The sequence below is a fragment of the Camelus ferus genome, chromosome 12 (genome assembly GCF_009834535.1).
Source record: "Camelus ferus isolate YT-003-E chromosome 12, BCGSAC_Cfer_1.0, whole genome shotgun sequence".
Taxonomy (NCBI): domain Eukaryota; kingdom Metazoa; phylum Chordata; class Mammalia; order Artiodactyla; family Camelidae; genus Camelus; species Camelus ferus.
Genome location: NC_045707.1, coordinates 35984785 through 36000341, shown reverse-complemented (window position 1 = coordinate 36000341; position 15557 = coordinate 35984785). Strand labels below are relative to the sequence as shown.

General features: G+C 31.3%; 1 protein-coding gene across 5 annotated transcripts in view; it reads right to left on the bottom strand.

The window, feature by feature from the left end:
* Window positions 1-765: 765 nt before the first annotated feature.
* The window catches only part of CPSF6 (cleavage and polyadenylation specific factor 6), a 31250-nt gene continuing 16458 nt past the window's right edge, over window positions 766-15557 (bottom strand). For 2 of the 5 annotated variants that reach the window (XM_032493372.1, XM_032493375.1), the window contains 4 exons: window positions 14866-14981; window positions 14317-14470; window positions 12257-12449; window positions 766-5601 (listed from right to left, as the gene is read on the bottom strand). In XM_032493372.1, coding sequence (XP_032349263.1) covers window positions 12260-12449; window positions 14317-14470; window positions 14866-14981 — 460 coding nt within the window. In that variant the 3' untranslated portion in view covers window positions 766-5601; window positions 12257-12259. Of the gene's footprint in view, window positions 12180-12256; window positions 12450-14316; window positions 14471-14865; window positions 14982-15557 lie in introns of all 5 variants that reach the window. The other 3 variants (XM_032493374.1, XM_032493376.1, XM_032493373.1) reach the window with 2 other exon arrangements.

Genomic DNA, 15557 nt, shown 5'->3' with positions numbered 1-15557 from the left:
CCTCTTTCACCTTATCAGGCCTTGACTCCTATGGAGTTCTGTGTAGCACTGATTAAAACATGTTCCTAATAATCTTTTCTTTCAAATACTCTGTGCAAGAGTCTCAATTAACTCAACAAAGCGAGGATCAATGAACACAATCTTCTTTAAAATTTAAGTATATAGCAAAGAGTAATAGGGAAACTAACAAAAATCTGTACCACAATTTTAATGGGGTCATGCATGGAAAGGGATCCCAGTAATGGTTAACTGTATCCTATAGGGTTCTCAACTGTTTAGAATTGCTACCTTCAACATACACTGAAGCATACAGGTGAGAAATCTAGGGCCTGATTTAATACCTGACACACAAATCCGAACTGAAACCACAATGTTACTGTTTTAAAAGCACTCTAATTACTTCCAAGCTAGCTGGTGAAATATTTTTGTTGCAATCTAGGAACATTTTTACTTGATTAAAGTCTAGTAAGGTTAACAATCCCCTAAAATTAGACAAATGTTTTCTGAATCTTACATTTCAAAATATAATAGCATAGAAATCTTTCAGGTTTCTAAATCCTAATTTTAGTCAGACATCATGTGCTTTAAAGACCATCAAAATGCCAATACAAGAAAATAACCACTATCTAGGAGGCTGGTTTAAAGATAAAATATAAATGGTCCAATTTCTGTTATACTGCATATTGCCAATGAATATGAATTATTCAAACCATACACAATGGTTAACAAATCATAAATCCAACAAAAAAGGCAAACTGCAAAGTATTATAAAAACTGTGATTTATTTTCAGTACAAGATAAATACCATGCTTGTTACTAGTGCAGTTTAAAGGCCAACAATGGCCATATAGCAAACTGCTGAACAGTCACCTAAATGCTAAAGAAAGAAAAGACAGAAAGTAAACATTAAACACAAAATTTCAATTACAAACATTTTAATAAAATGGAATGAGCTTTTTAATAGAAGCTAATATGGAAGTCTAGTTCTCATGGACACCAAAAGAAGATGTTTATTTGATCAAATATCACCTTACCTTTTGCACAGAAATCTTATTGTGAAGTCACCATAGAGTCAATAGCTAAAATTTTAAGACTTTCTTTGGCCTTCTGGTATTAGACAAATTATTTACAAACCGTGGTTCAGTAATTCATGGATACTGGTAATATGATACAATTTTTTGTTAAGGGCTTTCCATTAAAAATTGTAAAACAACTTTGTAAGGCTGTACAAGGCTGTAAACTACTTTGCTAACATACCATGGAATGAAGAGGAAGAAGGAATAAGAATAGACCTTTTTTTAAGGCTAAAGTATCAATGTTATAGATGCATTCCTTAGAATACATTATGATTTACCCCAAAGGATCCTTTCCCATTAAATACCACCTGAGTACTACAATTTTCAAAGTAAAAAAATAAACATGAATTTACCATTGTATTTTAAAATAATTTAACTTACAGAATGCTGAGAAGTGTTACGCAGTAACAATGCGACAAAAAGAACACATCTTCAAAATGAAATGTTTTTACTAAATGCAGGGTCTGTCCAATTATGAAATTAATGTAAAACATTTACACCCATGGAGGAGTTTTAGGATACTCCCACATGAAAAACTCTTGGTAGTATTTACTATCCACAGATACAATTTCAAGATTTGTGTGACTTCAATTAAACTCTAATATTTTAAAAGACTCCCATTACAATATGTTAATTAATATAGCAGGAAGTCTTTAAAACATTAAAACCTGTCTATACCTAACCAAGTGTTTATATGTTCCATACAAATACCTAATAGTAGCTGCATACTCAGAGTGAATGCCAACAACCTGAAATTTTAAAGAAATTGGTTAAGACAAACCTAAATCAATCTGAACAGGATACAACTGCTTGAATATTTTGAATATTCATAAAAATTCATATTGCTTCTTTCTAATACCAAGAAAGAAGAGTATAAGAACTTCCTCCCAGAAGCCTAGACATTTTAACATTTTCTATTTCAACTTACAATAAAATACTTTAATCCTGAATCTTTATTTCTCTAAACCAAAAATCTCACATTACAAACACAAGGAATGCTATGTGTAAGGCCACATTTAATAAATTTATAATTTTTGGTTGAATATTTATTAAAAAAATTAGTCTAAGGCTTCTAAGAGTCAAGTTGCTAAAAAATAAAATACACCAGTGTTTAAACTGAAGGTTAATGTAAAAAAAACAACATACACACACACAGTAAGAACAAAAAATAGAATGTTTTGCTACAAAAATCCCACTTAATGTATTTCAGCACAAAAATGTCTAATATGTACAATGGATAAGCGTGCATTTAAAGTACATACAACTACAGGATACATTTACAGATAGCTATGGGATGCAAATGAACTTAATGAAAAAAATTTAAAAGGCAATTATCTGTAAAACAGCTAGTATCTCAATACTGTATTCTCAGTAAAAAATTAGAACATAAACTTCCTCTTAAAATAACAAGCTGAAGCTTAAAACACAAAAGTGAAGCCATCTTATAAGATACAGAAAATGCAATGATCACTCAGGTATGAAAACCAAAATGTTGAGAGCACTCCAACAGGAAGTCTTGTAGTAGCATCTCATTGTATAAAACAGTATGTATTTTTAGGTTATTGGCACATTTTAAATACATAGGGGAAAAGAAAAGTCTTTACCCTTCCAACAGTTTTCCCCTTTCACTATAAAGTGTTATACAACATTCACTGAAACCTCCATGTTTACTTTAAGAACTGACCTTAACCTAGTAGAAAACAAAGCAATATTCTCCACAGGAGAATTAACTGAAAATAATACCTTTAAGCTACAATCCATAAATTTTTTGTGAACTCCAAATTGTAGTTAACTGCTCAAGAATATTCTAGGTTAATATGCTAAACTATGATCATTAGCTACTGCAACTTACTCCATATCTTGCTTATGAAAACTGACAAAATAAACACTTCCAAATTTATACTGGAATATCCTTTCCACAACATATGTCCTTTAACTAAAAGCAGCACATTCAATTCAAAGCGTTGCTTCAAAAGTGATACCATTCAAGTACTGTATCACTGATTCATAATTTTACTGGCTGAAAGGAATTTGACTAATAAATGCTATGGTTTAAAATTAAGCTCAAGTTTGTTTTCATATCCACTAAAATTATTATTAAGAAATGAAGGGATCTCTGGGACTTTTTTTTTTTTTTTGGTGTCTAGGTAAAGATTTATCTCTTTGGATTGTTTTTAAACATTAAAAAAAGTTTCCAAATAACATCAGCCCATTAAAAAAAAAAACAAACAGAAGGGATATGAAGAATAAAACAAGGCTTGCATTTTCACCTTTACTGCTATACATTCATTTATCAGAGAAAGACTTTGCAAAAATTAGTCAAATCAAGTTATTTCCTTCTGACAACACTTAAAAATAATGGACTAACAGCAAACAATTCTAGTACACTCAACATTGTCTGCAACAAGTCACATAATGAGATCAGCCAAGAAGGAAGAAGAGTGATATAGAACGAGCAATTAAAGGGTTCCACTGATAAAAAATGAAAAGGTGAACGAAGGATTTAAATAGTACAAAGTTTCCAGTTTTCATTTCAAGTTCAAGCACAGTTAAAGATTTTATGACTCCATTTTTAAACTGTTCAGAGAAAATTTTATCCTCATGGACATTTACTTACCTTTTAAGCTTACTATTAACTAAATTCCCTTGTAATATGTTTATGTCCACACTTCTTCACATTACGGCATTGTAATATAAAAAAAGCTAAGACATGACAAAAACTAACAATACCTATACACAAAGCAAGAGAACAGATTTTGGAACAACCTCAAATAATATTAAAAAGGCAACTGCATTTTCAACAAGATAGAACACTTAAATCTGAGAGCAGACAGTTCTGATAAACACCAATGATCCCATGCAAATACTCTAATCACAGAATGTTTTAAAATAAAACTGGCAATAATATAAATAATTTGAAACAGCTAATTTTTTAAAAACTAGCGTGATAGTGGACAATATGAAAGAGAAGAACTGCAGTTCCCTGGAGGGCTTCTACCACCGCACGTTACATAATATCTAGGGTGCTTAAATACTTTAATAGCACTGCTCTAAAATTCGACAATATTTTTTTAAAAAAACAATGTGTATTATTAGAAGATCTCTCAAAGATAATCATTTTAAAAACATTTTAAAAAATTAACTTGCTTAAGGATTTTAACTCAAATTTCTGAAGTGGTGATTCAGAATGACCTTCCTATAAAAATGTCTAATCAACTTGACACTGCCGATGCTAATTTTACAATGAAGAACACATGCTAACCAGGTGCTTTTAATGTGGGCTTATATGCAAGGCAGGTTTGAAAACAATCTTTGATTAACTTCAGCATGAATTAATAGGTTTCATGAATATACAGAATTCCTTAAATTGTGGAGATGGGTACACCTATAATCTCCCATTACACATACAGGAGAATACAACCCAATGTTAATAAACATCACACCCTTCAGAAACGTACTTCCTGTTACTGGTAAATAAAACTAAGGCTTTCTTTACTCACATCTGTGTGCTGCACGGCTGGCTATATTTACATTGCCCATGGCTTCAAAAATAAACCATAAGCACTATCAATACAAAACAGCAAATAAGTGCCGCATCAAATCAGAACTGTCAAAATATTTCTTCAATGCTAGCAGTTTACAATTAGTTTCAGCACATGTGTTGTAATTAAGCTGCATTACTGTAGCAAATCATGTATGGGTTTTTACTAAAATGTTAAAACCACAAAAATTTTGACCCCTAACACATTGACTGGATTGCTACGTCGTGAAATTTCAGTTTTTACAAGTTTACATATCATTCAGCAAAGTCACAAGCTTAACTAGGTAAAAACAGCTAGAAAAGCAGAATATAGAAATATTAAATACCCATGTAATCACCTATTCTAATATCAAAATTGAGGGCAAGAGACACTTAATTAGTATGTTTAATTCACTGAACGCAAGATTAAGAGTGATGCATATCCAAAAACGCTATTGCAATGCTTTTTTAAAGGACAGTATAAATGTCATAGTAACATTATCTTTAGATATTGCTGAACACAAGACTTTCCCTGAGGTGTAAACATCAAATAACTTGAACAGCTTTACACATCAGCCCCATTAAACAGTTTATTACAACACTACATCTACTGTAATCAAAGTGGTGCTGTTTACAGACATTATCATATGAACATTTTTAACAAGAACAAACTACTATAAAACAAGCATTTACTTGACTTTTTTTTTCCAATTGCTTGCACATTATAATGGCCAAATGTAAATAACCAGTAATAAAGTTGCAAAAGCTATAACTTTTTAAATCACACTGGTTTCCTTCAAATAAAACAGTTAAGCAACATAAAAAATAAAAGTAGAGCTACTGGTTACCATTTATGCAGATTTGCTTTATTCAGATCTATTCCTGTTCATTTTATCCATGAATCCTTACAGGTTCAGTTCAATCACAAGAAGCAAACTGCTGGACAAGCGTCATTTTTCCCCCATGAAGACTGTTTTGTCTTGGAAGGTGTTCCTCTTCCTTCAGCTGTAATGTGTCAAAATTTATGATGTAGATTTTGCTATTCCCCATAATACACAGAAAAACGCTGGCTTAACTATACATATGCAAGTCGTGCATCTACTTCACTGATACGTATTCTAACACAAAATAAGAATTAACTGAAACAGTAGCTGCCTTTGTGGTGGAGAAATGCTCCCAATTTATGTGGTGACTAAAACTGAGACATTCTGACTTCATTCTTCTTAAGTATTACTGCCTTATAAATTTAATGACTGAAACAGAAATCAAAATGTAGCAGCTACTGTTTCAGTGAAGATGGAAACATTTAAGTCATTTTCTAAAATATGCATACTACAAAAATAAATGGAAAATGCTTGGATGATTTTAATGTAAATATTTTTCGTTCACCCACATAAATTCTATATAACTCATTAACAATTAAATGTGAACTAAATATAAATGCAAGAAATTATTTTACAAATTAGTTATTTATTTGACAGCATACAGGAACTTCTGCAAATGATATAAATCAAATGGTCCTCAATGTTACAAATTTATGAATATATAGCTCATTAGGCACATTTAAATAAATATGACATCCACGTACAAATCTTTAGACATAATACAAATTTAAAACATTTACTTTATTTTCACTCTATTCCACCTATATAGAAATATCTACCATAGTATGTAAACTAACCCAAAACAAGCTAAACAGGAATCTACAATGATAAATTTCATTGAAAACTCACATAAAGGAAAAAACCCCAATAAATCAGATAAAACTAAAATTTCAAGAATACATAAATATGCAAACTTCAGGTAGAGGTTCACAAAAGAAACATTTAATTAATGTGGATATAAGTGATCACTCAAACACCAATTATTTAAAATATAAACTCCAAGAGAACGTTTCAATAAGATGATGTAAGAGGCAAAGGGCACAATGTTTAGTGATAATCTTCCATAGAAGTAACTGAAAAATACGTTTTGCTCTACAATGAAGAGTAATTAATACTATGTCACAACTATAAATTTTATCTTTTATGTCCTTTCCTCTTCAATTAGGCTGTAAGCATCTTAAGAGCATCAGTACACATATGCATTCACAATGCCTACCAGTAGAAACCTAAATTTTACAACTGCAAAACGAGAAAACAGGTGTTATGTAACCCTGGACTTTTATCTTTTAGTTTCTATTTGCCCACATTTTTCAAAGAGATACTTAAGCCATTTCTAATGTTACCTTTTATTGTACTTTATCTTATGCTGGTGAAGCTTTTGGTGGAATTATTTCATGGAAAAAGAAAGGTAGCTTTCATATATTTTATCTTCACTACTTGCAAAGAACTTTAAAAAACTAGTATTGAAGTATTAAAGAGAGAGAAGGCATATGTTCTAATCTGAAAAATGGGGATTACTCAGAAATTCATAAATCTTACTGCAAAAAGATGCTATATCCCTAATTATTCTGTCATGTTGGAAGGGATGAATAATAGGGGAAATATTATTTTAAGTCACAGTGAGCAAAACAAAAATACCCAACCCTTCCAAAAAACATATGGTATACACTGCAATTTTATATCACTTATCACTCCAATGGAGAATTTTACTACTTTTTATGTAGAGAATCCTGTTTGTGAAATTACAACACATATCTTTAGGATGAATGCACTTATCTTTTGCTTGAGTATACTTTATAGATAGATCTTTACTATTAATAAGTCTCTAATTTTCATCATACAGACATAAAATCTAGGGGATAATCTGACAGTTTTTATTTCTATTTCTAAACACTTTACATTTATCCATTTGGAGATACAAATTTTACAATCTCAAAAAGAAAGCAAATTTGAAGGCAATACAACCCATTTCCAATAATCCAATTCCATATTATAGTCTCAAATTTCTAAAGTAGAAATCTACATAAACAAAGATAGCAAAAAGAAGCTTAAGTGACAAATATGACAAACAATGCTCATGTTTTCAGAATACCATGTGGTCAAATCTGTAATGTCAAAGCCACACAATTTCTTGCTTTATCTATCAGTTATAAAAGATCTATGTAGACAGTTGTTTAAAAAAAAAATAAGACATATGGAATCTATGGCTCTTTAATGAAGTCTGTAAAGTAAGCACTAAATTAAAATTTCAAACAGAAAAGCACCTGTATTTTGAGACAATGTAAGATCAAATCAATACTAACAACTCAAATTATGACTGTTTCTGTCAGAAACTTATCTAAGCAAATTTACTGGTATCAGTATCTCTAAACTCATGGCAAATTCATCTTTCAAATAAAAATTCAAATAGATATGGATGTTTTACAGGTTGTGAAATAAAATATTGAATTAAAAGGATTCTAATATAATTTTAGAGTACTTTTATTAACTCAGTAAAATAAAATTCACTTTTATCTGAAAATTTTTTCTTAATGAGAGGAATGGAGATGGGGTGGGCAAAAGAAATAGAAGTAGCTAAATACAAGTTAACTCTTTTTAAAATCAAAATCCCTTCTTGCATTGACCAGAACACATTACACAAAATTCTTTTTACTATATATGTTTACAAAAAATTCCCTTACTATGAAAACATTTCATACTTTCACCTTTCTACTTCTGGAGATAGTACTTACCTCATTTTAACTAAAGCATTTTGTTACACTAGAAAACATATACATGATTGTTGCTCTAGGCAGTTCACTAAATAGTAGAAATAAACTTCGCCACAGTTAAATACTCAGTTTTGCCCCCCCAAAATTCACAAAACGGACATTTCAAAATAAGCTGCTGTGTAATTTAAAATTCACTGTTACAGTTAAAACATGCTACCACAGGAGGCAAATTAGTAAATCTGGATAGCATATATGACACCCTTACCCCCTTTTTGGTTATTAGGTTTCCTTTAAATAATGCTTAACTGTTCATTCAAACCATTATTAATTCAAAACAATCTAATTTACAACCTAAAACAAAGGTAGTAAATTTCACACTGAGATGAAAGTGAGATCAAGGTGACTCACATTGGCACTGGACTTTTTTTTTTTTTTTTTAAACCAGGGAACATTCATCATTTGTAAAGAAAACCATATTCTTAAACCACAGTGAGCAAAACACACACTATATACATCCATTCAAGAGATCACTTCCTACCCTCTTATCACATAAGATAACTATGTAGTCAGACAGGTTTTGCAAATAATACTAAAAGCAAGGAAAATTAGAGCAAAAAAAGTGAGAGCTGGCACATCCAGGTGAGGCAACAGGGTTATACGGGAAATTGCAAAGAAACACAGGACTAGACAATATTAGGCAGATCTCAGATGACTAAGAGTTGCAGAAATAACTTTTAAATCTCATTACCACCAGTATAATTCATCAGATAATTAGAATTTAATTTTCACATAAGACTCAAAGTAACACTAACTCTTAAGGAGATAAAACATCTTAACATGTAAGAAAGAACTTTCGATTCTTTTGGGGTTTTTTTTTTTCCCAAAATAATACAAAGCTATAAACTGAATAAGGAATGCGAAACACCCTAAATCTTGTGCAATGACAACAAAATTGAAGATCATGATGTTTATGATTGAAGAAAAGTAACCATACAGCAAAGGAAAGTATAGTTATTTAACCCCCATCACGTACATGATGCTTAAAAATCTGATCAAAGAAATGGATGATTTGAGAATGTGCAAACATCATGTCAGGGACAGGAAAAGCATGAATAAATAGAGAGTATTTAAAAAAATAATTTGGTTTCATCACTCTTCAGTATACAAAGAAAAGCTGAACTACTGACAGAAATTTGCTGAGTTGGTTTGTTCCAAACAAGTAATAAGAGGAATACAGCTTAAAATAACTATGAAAATAAAATTACTTCTATGAGAAGTATATAATCTTAAAATTAAAATACTGATCTACTTTTGTTTTGCTCAGAGTGGTCTGAGAATAGAGGCAGAAATTACAGAATAAAAGGCACAATGTATTTACATGCTGAAATTTACAATACTGATATTCCTATTAGAATATTATCTATTTGAACTTTGATATTAAATACTTTTAGAAAAACTAATACATTTTTTAAATGAGAGAATGTAATTAACATTACCAACAGTTCAAACACAAAAAAAATTAAGATGGGACAGACATTAACAGCTTGCCAACATTAAGTTTCCAGTTAAATTAAGAACTTGCCTTTTTAGCCATTCATCATCACTTTAATGATAGATTACATTATTGTTTTACTTGTATACAGATTTACTACTGACATTCACTTTAGCTTCCAAATTACTCTCATTCCATTTAGTCCATTTAAGATTTACATGAAAGCTCAAAAGGACTCATAGTTAAAAACTTCTAAAAAGGTCAACAGACCTTATTATGATGGTGATTAAATGTGCAAATAATTTGTTTAAAAAAGTTTTTTTACTTGGATATATTTAATTCCAGTCCCCACCCATTTATTCACGTCTACATCCGCAATAAATACTGTTTGGTATAGCAAAGGTACAATATTCCAGGATAACAGAATTTTTTGTACTGGAAATGCTTATGTAAAATTTTGCTTGGATGAAGGCACATAACAAGATTACAACTCAATTCTGATTAATGTACAAACAAAACATGGGAATTTTGGTATGGTACATATCAGTGATTAAGAAGAAATGTCAACAATAGTTTGCAAGTTAGGAATTCATAGTTAATGTCTGAATGTAATGAAACTCAAACCATGATACAGTTAGGTGTACCCATTACTGGAATGTAATGTTAGTTAATTCAAAGTATTTAAAATTAACGATGGACTTTTTAGGAGTTTACTTGTTGACTATGCTAGTCTAACTAAAATCAGTAAGAAAACTCATTAATTAACTCTGGGTATAAACTGGTGGAGAAGCTCCTTGATGGGGGGAACATCCAATCTAGGAAATGACTGAAAATGTATGCAAGTTCCATTATCACGTCTTCAGTAACTAGAAGTTTGCTGATAACTGACAAAGTCTAAATAAAAATATAACTTGAAGGACTTGTACCTTACTATACATGAAATGGCTGACATACGTTAAGCACTTCAGTAAGTTGGCCTCAGTTCACCTTAAATAATTGATGGACACTAACAATTCTTTAAGATGGGATCAGAGCTATTCAACTCAGGGGGTGAAAAAGCTACATCTTTAAAATTTACTGTTTAGTTTTACATGATGTAACATTCAATTCTTACATCCAAAGAGCTGTTTTCAAAAAGCTTAGTTTTAAAAGTAAAAAATGTTTTGCCTCATATTAAAATAGTGTTTTGAAATTTATATTAAGTTCTAAAATATAGTACATGGAGAACTATTTTAAAGTTAAAGTTTTGATAAGTATTCAAGATGCATATTCAAAATGCAAGGAAAATATTAAAACTTGCCTTTTCACTTCAAAAACCCCTTAAAACTATAAATGTAATAGCTTACTTGTGTACCATAAAAATAAGACTTACATGCTTATTTTCTAAGTGATATTATTTTAAAAGGATCTCATTTGCTAAAATATACCTACTTTAAAGAAACTGCTATTCTATCACAGAATTATATACAAGTCTTTGATTTTGCCCATAACAATTTAAATACTAACAATTACCATAATTGAATTTTTATATTTCCCAATTTTATTTACGGAAAATAATCATGTAAAGAGTAGCTACCTATAAGGAGTTTGTTTTAGCCTAATTTAATTTGGATATGCAACCAACATAAGAAGAAAAATTTGTTTACAGAATAACCTTTGTGTCACATGCACAAGCCTTCTGTGCCCTCTCCCCACTTTTCACATAAATGCTGTTCACAAATATAAAAATAAAATTACACGTGAAAATGAAGTATAAACAGACAACTCGTCCCGCTTTATGAAAAATGTACACAAGAAATAGTTTTAAAATACAGAAAAAAAGACACAATGATTATGGCTTATGAATGAAACATCAAAGAAAATCATTTCAAGGTTATTCTAACCTGGGATGTATGATCTGATACAATTTAAAATTCTTTATATGGAATACCCTGAACCCATTTTAATTGAGTAACTTTCATATCTTCTCTGCAAATTAAAGAGTACTAATTCTTTTCTTTTAAAAACAAAACCCAGATGGCAGGAAAAGCGTCTTTTCTAAAAAAAAATTTTTTTAAGTAGAAAAGCTCTTTCAATGCTGAGAAACCACCCTCCTCTATTATAAACTATTATAGTGTTAGGTTTCTTTAAAAAAGTTTTAGGGATAAATAAAGTTAGTTCAAGGAGAGAAACTTTAAATTTATTTTTTAAAGTCCAAGCACATTGTATCTATGAATTAACCCCCTCTATTTTATATTTTACATCACATGCAAAATATGTATGTGATTAAGAGAATTCCAATTTTTAGATTTTAGAAGTAGGCAATGAGTCCTCTTGATTATTTTCTTGATTCTTAAGACCATTAATAATATGAAACCTAAAAGCTGTAACTCAAGCAAGCAATACAATAATCAAGGATAAGAGGTATCAAAATGTTTACCTGGCATTACTCACCTGTCATTTATCACAGATGTTTCCAGAAGATTTAATTCTGAACAAGTAGTTGGACCATACATACTGTATAAACAACAGCCTCGGAGTTATTACTGTTAATAATACGCATGCTAAATATAACAGGAACAAGGAATACCCACCTTCTAACGATGACGATACTCGCGCTCTCGGTCACGCTCTCGGTCCCGGTCCCGGTCCCGGTCCCGGTGTCTCTCTCGTTCTCTGCTTCTCTCTCTGTAATAATCATCATGACGATCTCTACTACGGGATTTATGACGCCGACTCTTTTCTCGTGATCTACTATGGTCCCTTTCTCTTGATCGTTCACGTCTTCTAAAAGAAATTACTGAATTAATGTTCTCCGTAATTGGATGGCCTTTAAAAAGGTATTCAATATTTTGATGTTTAAAAACACCTAAGAAGGCAAAAAATAACTGACAAATCTAGTTTAGACTAACTATATCCTGAACTGCCAATCATGATTTACAAACTTACCTACAAGTGTGAACTAGAAATCCCATTTTAAAAAATATTCACACCAAAATTGGGAACCAGACACACCATGGCATTACATCGTATCATCTATTATACCTATTATAACAGGTAGCCTAAAACAGACATGCAGTGTTTACTGAAAGAAAAGCAGAAAGGAAAAGGAGAGAAAATTTCAAAGGACCTGTGTTTCAAGCTAAAGAACATGTAAGAGGTAGTTTTTTAGACATAAAATTCATGAAATCGTTCAATATACAATGGGACTTAAACATAAAACTACCACTGATTAACACAAATTACCTAAACCTATATGTAAATATCAATTTTACATTTATAACTTACCAAAATATGGTTCATCGTTAAGTCCTACCCCACTAAGAAACTTTATAATGAAGTACATACACATGTATGCTTGGGGGGTTGGTGTTGAGGGGCATGGTGGGAAGCAGAGAAGAAACAGTAAATACGACCACTAGAAAAGACTGGGATACTATTCAGTGTTTCATGAGCTGCCTTTAAAAGAAACAAAAACAGGTACTTTGGTAACCAAAGTGTAAGCCTTATAAATCCTGCTATACTCATTTCTGAAATTCACAATAAGGAAATGCCTATTAGTTTAATCTCTATTTTGTATTTATGCACCAGACACCTAGACTTAGCAGACATTATTAAGTGCTAAGCTTCTGATCAAGGTAGAAGTTACTACTTTGGACTTTAAAAATTAAAAGAAGACTATATAAGATTTGGTCTTTAGCTATGACAAATTTGTTCAAATCCAAAGATCCTTATACTAGGTCAAAAAGATAGCAGTATAAAGTTGGGGACCATGACAAAGACAAGCTCCTTTTCCTAACTTAATGAAGAAGACTCTACCACCAGATAAAGCATACTAAAGACAGATCTAAGAATACTATAGGCAGATTAAAGATCTACCTTGCAAAAATATGGAAAATTTCATGGTTAGCAGTAATGCCAAAAAAAAGGAACTACCTAATTAAAAAAAAACCCTAAGAAATAGATCATTCATTAACTTTCTTGTTTAAGAAATACTTATTTAGCACCCATTCTGTACCAAGCACTGTTTAGTCATTACAAATATTGTAGTGAACAAGACCAGTAAGAGACAAGATCACTTCCATCTTTCCATGTGTTCTAGGTAACAGAAATGTGCTTTAGTAATATTAAATAAGAATAAATTATGTTAAGTATTATGAAAGCAATAAAGAGAACAAATAGACAAAATAACCTGGGAGAAGACTCCTAGGAAATTAGACTGAGTTGAGGCACGAAGGATAAGGAGCCAGCTAGGGAAGAGCCAGGGAAAAGGGCTCCCAGCGGAATAAATATCAAGTACAAATACAGTGAGGTGGTCGAGCGCTTGATATGTTAAGAGAAAGAGAAGGGAGAACAACATGGCTAGAGAATAGTGAGCAAGGAGAGAGGTACACAATGATGCTGAAAAGACAGGAACTATATCACACAGTATCTCAATGTTTACAGTCTCAGTAAGAGTAACTGGAAGGCTTTGAGGGGGTTTAATCAAGTGAACACCCGACATTTGACTTAGAGTTTAAACAAAACCAAAAATCACTCTAGCTGCAAATTAAAAAGTAATAAGTAAATCAAAGTTTTGTAAATCTCAAACACACAATATTTTTCTATTTGTAAAATAGCAGTTTTAAATAGGCATGAGACAGGAAAGTTTTACCTTGATCCAGAACCGTAAGATTTGGATTCAATTCCATGAAGGCAATCTTGCAAAGAGCTAATAAGAACTTTGCAACGATCATCAGCGGATACTTTGGATTGCTTAATTAAAGAAATTGCAGTTACCAGTGTCTCAATAGCACTCCCATAATCACCTGTGAGCGAAAGGAGAGAGACTGAAGTCAAATTTTGTTTTTAAAACACCACCAAATCATTTGGACTAAACATTTTACAAAAGGAATGCACTTTAAAATGACTAAAGATGTCTTAATTTTTTTCAGTGTTTCATTATCTGGGAAAGGCATTAATATACATGAAATTAACAATAATCTGTTCCTATTATACACCTAAAAATTTTATATTAGGGGTCTTTCCACTACACTATATATACAGATCCATTCAATGCTTTTTAAATATAGGTAATGATTTGGAAATATAAAAAAATAACTCCTGCATGTAGATAACCCCTCTTCAAGATTGTACTTAAAAGTTTTAGGTCACTCCTAATAGCACAAATGAGAAATATTAATACAGAAACAAATATACAAACCAGCACTGGCATCAGACACAGCTCTTGAAATAGCACTGCTTGAGATTGCCCTATTTCTATTCATGATTTCTTCAAACTCAGCTTCACTCAATGGCGTTCTTGCAGTATCCATTTCCCTATAAAATCAAAATAAACCTTAACTTGTACTCAAATGATTTCCTAAATTAGTCATAACAGTGTAAAGCAATTCTGAATAGTTGCTTTTGACAAGTGCCTTACAACTCAGTACTTACTTTGTCAGACTGAAATATGCTATTTTTCCTACAAAGAGAGTAAGTCAAAGCAAAATTATCTTGCACCATTACCTTTCAGCTGAAATAAAGTAGCAACTTAAAAACCTCATCTTTCTGGAGACTAGAGATGATCTATTTACAAATCTAAAATACATTATTTTTCAAAGTCATACAAAAACAGATACAATAAACTGTTCTGCTGTCTCTGTCTCTCTCTCTATATATATACACACATGTATATATAAACAAAAAAACGCTGAATGGAAAAAATACATCCCTACACAATCAAGGGTGAGAATTTAGTTTCACTTATGTTTGGATCCTCTAGGTGCAGAGGCCAACTCACAACAGAAGGATAATAAATGTCTGTTTAATAAAATTTCAGGAGGGATGAGATCTTAGACTTATCTTGTTTGCCACTGAATCCCTAGAAGAATATCCAGCAAATAAAGGGTAGTC